General features: G+C 37.4%; 1 protein-coding gene across 1 annotated transcript; it reads right to left on the bottom strand.

Moving 5' to 3' along the window:
• Positions 1 to 201: 201 nt before the first annotated feature.
• Positions 202 to 708, bottom strand: LOC113351880 (clumping factor A-like). Its single transcript, XM_026595790.1, has one exon. The coding sequence runs from the start codon at positions 706 to 708 to the stop codon at positions 202 to 204; it is 507 nt and encodes a 168-aa protein (XP_026451575.1).
• Between the last annotated feature and the right edge of the window lie 10699 nt (positions 709 to 11407).

The following is an 11407-nucleotide window of genomic DNA, read 5'->3' on the forward strand; positions in this document are numbered from 1 at the left end:
GCAAGTAAAAGAAGATCACAATGGGTTCAGCGTATGAGGATTGACCCATTTTATCTGATTTAATCAAGAGGAAACAACCTTGATAAAATAATTTCTCACAAAAGGAAAATCTTAATACTTAAGAGAAGTTGTTCAAATAAGATGTCTACTACGAAGGCTAAGAAAACATGCAAATGTTTAAAAGAAAGATCAAGAGTAAAGCTATTCGTCAGATTCATCTGAGCTGTCAGATTCATCATCACTGTCCTTCTCGGAATCCTCCTCTTCGTCGGAATCACTATCAAGACCATTGATGAAGTCTGGATGGGTATGAGGATCGTCCGAGTTCGAGTCTTCTTCTGCTTCAGCTTTAAGTTCATCATCAACTCGTTTCATAGGCTTGACCTTGAACTCTGGTAACACCCACGTGGTTTCCTCTTCGGAAGCATCAGCATCAGAGTCAGAAGGTATGCCATCGACGAATCGGCGTCTCTCCTCTGCCGCTAGTATTTTGCGCTGGATTCGATCTTTTCTACGCAGACGACCCTCCGCTTCATCAGTCTCGGATTTTCGCTTCATAAGCTCGGCATAAGTGACTCTCTGGTTGTTCGGGGGTATACTAGGCTTTTCCCCTTCATCGTAAGTTCTCTTAGATTTCGATTTGGATGCAGAAGCTTTGGGATCCTCATCAGAAGAGCTGGAGGAATTGCTGTTGTTGGAATTTGCCATTTTCTAGAACCAGGAACACAAGATTAGCAACATACTAATAAATCAGTCTACAAAATGGTAATTCTTAACTCTTACATCTTTACATATTACTAACAATAGTGATTGTGCCTCAGAAGTTCGTTCGTTCCTTGAAACCTGCGAATAACGAACGAAACTTTTTTAGACTGATTTTTCATAAAATCATAGACATAATTTTCATAGTATAAACATTCACAACTGGGCTATGAAATTTACACCAAGACAATATTTCATCATAAATAAATTGTCTAAATTCGAGGGTTACTCAAAACCCATGTTTTGATTTTACGAAACAATAAAACCGTGATTAACTCACGTAAAAAAATATTGACGTGATCTCAGGCTCATGTGAGTTTATCAAAAATAAAAAATATATCCTTGAGAAGCTCCACGGTTTCATGATAAAAAAAAATCTATTTTCCTTCGTACGAGCGTTTTTCTTTAAAACGAAGGTTTATTTTGGTTTTGTGAAAGCTCACATCTTTTAAAGATAAAGTTTTGGTTTCCATGAAAGCTCATAAACAAAATTTTATCACTGGACACATGTCTTTTTTTCTTCCAAAGAATGATCTCTCTCAAGTTAGGGATTGTTGCTAGTTTCTTAAACTAACGCTCGAATGAACATACGTTCCTAAAACAAGGGGTTTTCATAAAACTCACATCCAAAATATGTGTATACCCATATTATTTTATGATGTGTAGGATCAGAATCTCGCAGCAATAATGCCTCAGCGAAATTATCAACAATACAACACAACAGTGTCGCAGGACAATTTCAGAAATGACATAATAAACGACGTCAGCTAAAATCATGAGAAAAATGTGATGGTCCTGCGAAAATTAAAGAGTTTGCGAGATTAACATTTGTAAGGTTGCGAGAATGTCGCAAGCCATATCCGAAAATAAAGGACAAATTAGCTGTCATCCAATATATACTTCCCTATAAATAGTCGTTCAGTTGTAAAGGATAAGAGAGAGATCTTTTTCTGGGTGGGAAGCAAGTAAATAGGAGAGAGAAAATATAGAGTAGTGGTTATTCTTGATTCCTTTATCTTTTCTTGTAAGATTGTTCAAAGATTCATCAATAAAATTAAGATTGTTAATCTAAAATGAGTTGAATGATAATGAAATCATATGAGGGGTGTAGTGTAGGATTTCCTGCAACTACATAATGGCGCTAGAAACAGGGAGGATGAAGATCGAAAGTTGAAGATTGTTGTTGAGATTGTTCAAATCAAGAAAGTGATTAAACAAATCAGTGAACCAGTTAAAAGAAAAATGATTAGAGTCAATAAAGATGACAAAAGATTGGATTGTAATATGATAACAAAAACAATGATTAATGAATTCCATGAAAACATCAAAGGAAGAATACATAAACGAAATTTTGAAGGAAAGAAGGTTATGGCGGTAGAAAAGACATCACCCTTGAAAGATTGGGAAAAGCAAAAAATCACATTCATGGCGGCAGAAATACCAAAAGAAAATTTGAACCACACATCTCCATTGGTTATTACAGTGCCTATTACGCGAAAAGAGAAGGGGACAACAACAAAATCAACGGAAGAATGGATATTGAACAAAACTTTAGTCGATACAAGAAGTTCAGTGGATATAATACTTTATCATGCGTTCAGGGGAATGGTATTTGAAGATGAAGAAATGTCCAGTTCAACATATCTTGTTCATGTATTTGGAAAATCCATAACAAAACCTAAAGGAGAAATAGCGGTACGAATTCCACTAGGAGAGATCGAAACACACGTGACACTATGCGTGGTGGATATGGAATCGCCATATAATATGTTGCTAGGAAGACCATGGATACATGCGATCAAAGCTGTAATATCAACGTTGCATCAATGTATTAAATTCCCCACACCAAATGGAATAGGTGAAATTAGAGGAGATATTGACAATGCGAAATTATGTCATCAAATTGAAGTAAAGAATTATGAAGGACAAGCAAAAAGGAAACAATTTCGCATAAAGTTGGCAAAGAAGGCAAAGAAAGAAGAAGAATTTCGAGTATACATGATACGGGAAAAACAAGGCAGGGGTATACCCAGCGAAATATCAGAAGAAGGAGAAGGACCTGTGAAAGCAATAAAAGAACCAACATCAATGGGAGAACCCAAATCCAGTTACACTGCCGCAGAACCAACAAAAGAAGTAAACATTGGGACTATAGAAGAACCTCTAATATTGAGAATTGGAACCAAGATGGATGTAGAAGAAGAAGAAAGAACTGTTAACCTTTTGCGAGAATATAAAGACGTTTTCAAAGGGAGCATGGATGAGATACCGGGAATAGATCCATCAATTGCATGTCACAAGTTGGAGATCAACAAGAATGTGAGACCATTTAAACAAATAATAAGAAAAATCACAACAACTTACCATTCCCAAATAGAAGAAGAACTACAAAAAATGCTTGATGCAGGAATCATAAGAGAAGCTAAATACCCAGAGTGGATAGCGAATATGGTCATTGTTCCAAAGAAAAAAAAAGGAATAAGGATTTGCATAGATTTCACTGATTTAAATAAAGCTTGCCCTAAAGATAGCTTTCCGTTACCAGATATTCCTCAAATGGTGGAATCCGCAGCGGGAAATGATAGGGTATCATCTTTAGATGGGTACAAAGGATATAACCAGATCCCTCTCGCTGAAGAAGATCAAGAGCATACTGCTTTCTTCGCCCATAGAGGTTTATATTGTTACACGAAAATGCCATTTGGTTTGCGAAATGCGGGAGCGACATACCAAAGAATGGTAGAGAAGGTGTTCGTGAAATGGATACACAAAACATTAGAAGTATATGTGGACGACATGTTAGTAAAGAGTAAAGAAGCCAAAGACCATGTACAGGACCTGAGGGAGATTTTTGAACAAATGCGGCAGTATAACATTAAGCTGAATCCTGAGAAGTGTACTATTGGAGTTGCATCGAGAAAATTTTTAGGCTACATTGTATCAAAGGAGGGAATACAGGTTGATCCAGAAAAAGTGCAAGCAGTTCGTGACATGCCAACACCAGCAACAATAAAAGATGTACAGAAGTTGAATGGACTTTTAGCTTCTCTGGGGAGATTCATTTCGCGATCATCAGACAAATGCAAATATTTTTTCGATATACTCAAGAAGGGTGTGAAATTCAAATGGACTGATGAATGCGAAAAAGCTTTTCAAGGGATCAAAGAGCATCTTATGAATACAACTATTTTACAAAAAGCAGAATCAGGAGAAGAATTATTAATCTATCTTGCGACGACGTCGCATGCATTAAGTGCCGTGTTATTGCGAATAGACGCAGGAGTGGAGAAACCCATCTATTACATTAGCAAAACTTTTAATACTGCCTAGAAGAATTACTAAAAGATTGAGAAGCTAATATTAGCATTAGTTTATGCATCATTTAAGCTCCGCGTATATTTTCAATCACACAAGATAAAGGTATTAACAAAAGTACCAATTGAATCAGTGATGAAGAATTAAAAAAGATCAGGAAGAGTGGAGAGATGGAATGCACAAGTAGACCACTTTGATATTAAATATGAAATTTTGTCTTCACCAAAATCACAAGTTGTTGCAGATTTCTTGGCAGAATTTCCTTTAGAAGAAGATGAAGCGGTAGAAGAAATGATGGATATAGAAGAAGAACACGGAGATCCAAAAGACTTATTAACAGAACCAAATAGATGGGATATATTGGTATATGGATCATCAAATGGAAAAGGCAATGGAGTTGGAATTGTTTTAATTTCGCCAGAAGGAGTGAAGATGGCTATTTCATTCATATTGGAATTCGCATCCTCTAATAACGAAACGGAATATGAAGATGTGATACATGCCTTAAAGTTCGCAATAGAAATAACACTAGAAAATGCCAGGATCACTAGTGATTCACAGCTAGTTATTCGCCAAATAAAGGGAGAATACACTACAAATGAACCATCCTTGAAGAAATACAAGAAGCTCGTTGAAGAATTGTCAGCGAAAATCCCAAAAATAAAATGGAGGCACATTTCAAGGAAGGATAACAGACTCGCAGACGCTTTTGCTTTCATCTCAAGCATGATGACAGATCCAACTGCGAGATGCATAAAAATACAAACACTTCTGTCACCATCAATCAATAAAGAAGAAGAAGTGAACGTGATGATAATAGACGGTGAAGAAGAACAACAAATGAACAATATCGCAGATTGGAGAACAATATTTCATGCATACTTGGCGAAAGGAGAAACACCAAGAAATATATTGGAAGCACACAAGTTAAAAAGCCGCGCAACAAATTATGAATTAAGAGATGGGCTTCTATACCGAAAATCATTTAATGGACCATCACTCAGATGTTTGACACGAGAAGAAGGAGAAAAGGTGCTAAAAATGTTACATAGTGGGGATGCTGGCAATCATAGCGGGGGAAGATCTTTGGCACATAGAGCAAAAATACAAGGATATTACTGGCCATACATGCACGAAGATGCAAAACAAATATCAAGACGCTGCAAAGATTGTCAGCGACATGGAAGAAAATACATGCACATGGAGCACCATTGTCATCTTCAACCAGTGTGTGGCCTTTTGGAAAGTGGAGCTTAGATATTGTGGGGCAATTTTTACCAGGTTCTGGACAAAGAAGATACTTAATAGTCGCAACAGATTATTTCACAAAATGGACAGAAGTGAAGGCAGTACAGCATATTCGCGACAAAGATATTTTACATTCATATTCGAAAATATCATTTGCAGATTCGGAATTCCTGCGCAGTTGGTATCTGATAATGGGAAACAGTTTGAAGGACAGAACATAGAAATGTTACTTAATGCATTAAGATAAAATGTGGAAAGTCTACTCCTTTGTATCCACAAGCTAATGGGCAGGTAGAGGCAACAAACAAAACAATTGATATATTAAAGAAGAAATTGGAAGGACATCATAGAGCATGGTGCGAACAAGTACATAATGCAGTATGGGCTTATAATACAACTAGAAGAGAAGCTACTGGAATGTCACCTTTTTGTTTAACATACGGAGTTGAAGCGGTGTTACCAACAGAAGTTGTTATTCCGACAACAAAGAGAGAAGCTTGGGAGAAAAATCTTAGTGCGGGTTTGATCTTAAACAAACTTGATGAATTAGAAGAAAAAAGAGAAAGACTTTACAACATATGGAGAATTATCAGCGAAGATTAGCCCGAGAATATAATAAACGTGTCAAAGTACGCGAATTCCAACCAGGAGATTTAGTTCTGCGAGAGACACCAATATATCAGCGAGAAAATGGTGGAAAATTAGCGAAAAAATGGGATGGACCTTACATCATTAAGGAGATAGTTGGAACAGAGCTTATAAATTAATGGATCCAGAAGGTAGAGATGTTGGTCATAGACTTGACAGACCATGGAACAGGTTGTACTTAAAAAGATATTATCCGTAAGAAGCTTTGAGAAGTTATGGATTCTGAAAGAATAATTGCGAGATTATTCATATCAAAACAAGATCATGATGTGCGAAACTTTCGCAGAGATAATCATAGAACAATGACATAAAAGAAAGGGGCGAACCTTTATGGCGTACACCCTAGTTCGCGAATAAAATTTCGCAAGAGGCAAATGTAAGACCTAAAGTACGTCATATAAGGGGGTACCTGTTGCATGGCTCAGGGAAAGGCTACACCGCCACCGGAACCTGAGTCATGGAGATTTGGGGTCAATAAAGCCCATCCGGGAGAGGCACCTTGGATTCTCAGCTTAAGCATATGACTTAGGTTGGGCGACTAAGGTAATAAGGACTCTCCCAAGGAGTGCAGATCTGATCAAGGCGCCGAGGTACACGGTTGAGTCAAGAGTGCCAGGGGCGTTTGAAGCGTACCTTGCCATTCTTGACAAGTCTTGGCTTATACTGCACTCGGCCGAAGAAAACCCCACTTAGGGTGCAGTCTCGTAACCATAAGCCCTATAGGTAAAAGGGATAAGAGGCTGCGAAAACAACTGGTTGTTGTTAAGACTGGATGGGAGGAGCTAACCTTGTATGGTAGAAGTACGCCTCCTTGAAGGGGCAACCAGGGGGAGATAAGGGCGGCACCCTCCATTAGGGAGCTGATAAGTGTCTTAAGACGCAAATGTCATGAGCTTTTACTCGCAAGGGTATTAAGGCTTGTCATATTTGTGCAAAATCCTGAAGATAAGGGTTTTCGCATGAAAGTGCGAAGACGTCCTGCGATTTCGTCGCAAGACGGCAATGTCATGGGGCTTTATTTTCGCAAGAATATTTAGGCCTGTCATATTGTCGCAACATTCCTGAAGAGGCCATAATACAAAAGAAAAAGTTAAGGCAAGATCAATGGGTTTTGCATGAAAGTGCAAGACGTCCTGCGATTTTGTCGCAATGACAAGAGGTGGCATAATAAGACCTTTAATTAGGAAGGCAAAATAAGACCACATGACAAAACAAAATATTTATAAGTATTCATAACAGATCATTTTCGCAAGAAAGATAATGAGAGGCAAGTATGGGAATCAATAAACAAGAGGCATTATCTTTCTCACCAGCAAAATACTAAAAGGGAAAATTGATTCCAAAGTTGGTTGAAGAATATTTCGCAAAAATAATAAAGATGAGACAATTCAAGAAGATAGAACTAGATAAGAAGCTCATGCTTCAGTATTAATTCCAGTAGAAGGAGATAATGACGTTCTTCGCCAATGTTCTCATTATCGCCAACCTCTCCTTCATTTCGATTCTGATCTTCCCTTGATTAGCACCTTGATTATCGCCAGCAATTACTTCTTCAGAAGAGATTTTTTTCATTTTCATTGATTAACACCAGCAGTTGCTTCCTTAGAAGGAATCTCTTCTCATCTTCCAAAAGACTATCCTCTGCACCACTTTCATAATCATAATCACTGTCAGCAGGACGAGGAACTTCATCATCATCTACTTCCAAAGGTTCGATTGATGTAGGAGGAAGAGATTTAGACAATAAAATATCATTTACAAGGACTTCAGCCCGGAGATGAACTTGACGAAGAAGTGCTCTCTGATGATTTATCTTGAATATCCTTAAAGTAAGCAAGATAATCAAGTCTTCTTTCTGCGGTCGCGAGAACCAGTAAGGACAGAGACGAGTAATGCATTTTCTTTGCGAATTTTGGCATATTTAGCCTCCAAAACAGAAATGGAGGAATGAAGATTTTTCTCAGACTCTGCGAAAGGTAGAATACAAAATTTCAATAAGATGAAGAACTCAAAAAGATATGACAAAGAAAAGATAGTTAAGGCAGTCAAACTATTATGACTACCTTCCTTTTGCGAAATAAGATGTTGAATCAAGGTCAGACAACTATTCTCCCAACGGTCCATGCATCATCAAATTTATCTCCAACTAAACCTTTAAGTCGAGACTGAAGATTTTTCTTTAGAAATAAGAAAGGCATTTTTCTTCGCAAGAGAAGAATAAGATTCTTCTAATTTGGAATATTGTTCTTTAAGTTGATTCGCCTTTACACTTAAAGCTATTCTACCTTGAATGAGTGTTTCTTTCAGCGATAGATGACTCGTTACTTCTAAGTTCATTTCTCAAAGAGCGAAGAGTTCTCTTGGTCATCACATACTTTCTGAAGATGCAAGTTGTTGCGAAGATATCGCCATCTTGTTTAAACAAATTCGTTCTCTTGAGATAGAATTTTATTCTCATCTGATAAAGTTTCCATCCCAAGATTAGCTTTAGTTAAAGAATAAGAGAGGAGAGACATTTCATTACTTAATAAATCTTGCCTCTGAACTAATTGGGTATTTTCATTGGTAATTATTTATATGATCAACAGAGTATGAATAGAGGTTATCTAATTGGTTATATTGATCCATCAAAATCTCTTTATCAACACGGGCTTCTTCAACAGCAGATTCAAATTGATATCTCTCATTATTCGTTTCTGGTTTAAGGCTTAACATGCGAAAGAGGGATTTCAAGGATAATTAAATATGGGAAGGATAAATCATTAGAAAGCAAATTGAAGACACAGATAAGGAAATCATACCTCTCAGTTCATCATTCTTCTTGCGAAGGTTGTCGATCCAGCAAAACATTCTGAAGTTTTGATTTTCGAGACGAAGAGCATTACACTCTTTTTCCAAAGTTGTTTGCGAAGCAGCTCTGTCAGAACCAAATACTTACTCAGAATTTCGCAAATACCAGACTTGACAGGATCAAGGGAGACTTCTTCCATCATCCAGGACTCAGACAAAACTTTGAAAGCAATATATTCCTTCCATGGTTTCTTTCGAAAAGGGAAGAGGCTCAGGTAGAGAACTGGCAATGATAGAAGGTTGAGAAACATTATCAAAGGAGAGAGAAGAAGTTTCATTCACAGAAGGATCAATAAGGGGGGTTTCAATCATTGAAAGGTCAGTTGAAGAAATGAATCTGAGGCCTTTTCGCGAATTGGAGATAATGGTTTAACTTGCGAAGATGTCGCAGGAGATTTAGAAGAGATAAGTAAGTGGAATGGAACAGAGGTTTCAACGTTTTAAGGTGGCGAGATTTCTTGAGAGGTTTATTGACATCCTTATCACCCTGCGAATTACAATCCAGATAAGAAACAGAGGCAACAATATTGTTAGAAAGAATAATGTTTCTTACTACCTTCTGATTCGCAGACTTTTTTTGTGTACAACAATCTTATGCTGCGGTTTGGGAATATTAGGGTTCTGAACCGTAAATTTGGTGTTGGAGGCGTTTTGCTGAAATAACAACAGTATGGGAATCACATAACAACATCAAATAAGCAGTAACAAGATCAATTTCAGCAAAACCCATAAGAAGAAAAAGAAAACTAACCTCGATGAATCCATGGAAAACACAGCAGGAAGATTAATTTCGTAAAAATTAAGAAAGTTACAAATAGTGAAGTCTTCAAAGGGAACAGTATGAAGATGAAGAAGAAAATAAAAAGAGAAAAGAAGAAGAAAGAAGAGAAGTTGCAATGGCAGAATTTACGGAAGAATAATAGAGTTGCAGAGATGAGAGAATAAAAAGAGAAGAGAAAGTAAAAAGAAAACGGAAAGAAGAGTAAGAAGAATATATATAGAGAGGATTTTCTACTCGAAGAAATAAACACCATTAATACGAAAAGACGTGAGCGGTTAAAAAGCAGCGGTTACAGAAGACGTGTCAAGAAATAGTTGGAAGAAGGGATACGTGTGATAAATGCAGAATATGAAGAAATGAACAGTTGCGGCATTTCTCACATCATTCTCTACTTCGCAGAGAAGATATGAGAAGAGGCAAGATGTAGGATCAGAATCTCGCAGCAATAATGCCTCAGCGAAATTATGAACAATACAACACAACAGTGTCGCAGAACAATTTCAGAAATGACATAATAAATGACGTCAGCTAAAATCATGAGAAAAATGTGATGGTCCTGCGAAAATTAGAGAGTTTGCGAGATTAACATTTGTAAGGTTGCGAAAATGCCGCAAGCCATATCCGAAAATAAAGGACAAATTAGATGTCATCCACTATGTACTTCCCTATAAATAGTCGTTCAGTTGTAAAGGAAAAGAGATAGATCTTTTTCTGAGTGAGAAGCAAGTAAATAGGAGAGAGAAAATCTAGAGCAATGGTTATTCTTGATTCCTTTATCTTTTCTTGTAAGATTGTTCAAAGATTCATCAATAAAATTAAGATTGTTAATCTAAAATGAGTTGAATGATAATGAAATCATATGAGGGGTGTAGTGTAGGATTTCCTGCAACTACATGATGAAAAACTCATGAACAAACAACAAGCTTAAAAATAAAAAAAATTCACGTACCTGTCGGCGCCGGTCGGAAGTTGGCCGGACGGTGGTGGCTCCGGTCGGCTGGTGGTCGGTGCTCCGACGATTTTTCTCCTGCTCCTTCTTGGGCGAGAAGATGAAGAATAGAGGGAGATGGTGGACGTGCGGGAAGAAATAAAAAAAAGGAATTAATTCCTTTTATACCAAATTTTATTTCCAAAACCTAATTCCATAAGGATTTCCTTTTTGGGCCCGGCCCGTGAATCCTAAACCGACCAAGGTTCCACCATCAAATCAGTGGTTCTACACCAATTTATGCTTACTGGATGACGCTTTATTATACCACTGGTTTTTTTTTCTCAAACCATGGTTTGATCATTCGGTCGAAATCCGGTAATGTCTTATCTTATGACTAAGTTCAATTACTTATTTTCGTTCTGTACCTAGAAAATGACCATTCAATGCTGACTGAGGAACATGATTGTTCCTCACTAAGTAGGGGACTTAATGTAGATGGTGGATTTTCGACAAGGGTAAAATTATAAAACCCTAACTATTTATACCCCGGATCCGGCAATTGGATGAGTATTGAGACTCATGTCTCTCAATAAAGCATGAAAGTTCATGCCATAAAACCTCTGACTGAGAAGGCTGTCTCTCAGAGTATATGTAGATGTGTAGTCTCCCAGCTGAGGCCACAACACATCTCATGAATACTGAGCAATTTCAGTAATTATTTATGCTCCGGATCCGGCAATTGAATGAGTATTGAGACTCATGTCTCTCAATAAAGCATGAAAGCTCATGCCATAAAACCTCTGCCTGAGAAAGGTTGTCTCTCAGAGTATCTGTAGATGTGTAGTCTCCCAGCTGAGACCACGACATATCTC

The sequence above is a fragment of the Papaver somniferum genome, chromosome 2 (assembly GCF_003573695.1).
Source record: "Papaver somniferum cultivar HN1 chromosome 2, ASM357369v1, whole genome shotgun sequence".
Lineage (NCBI taxonomy): Eukaryota > Viridiplantae > Streptophyta > Magnoliopsida > Ranunculales > Papaveraceae > Papaver > Papaver somniferum.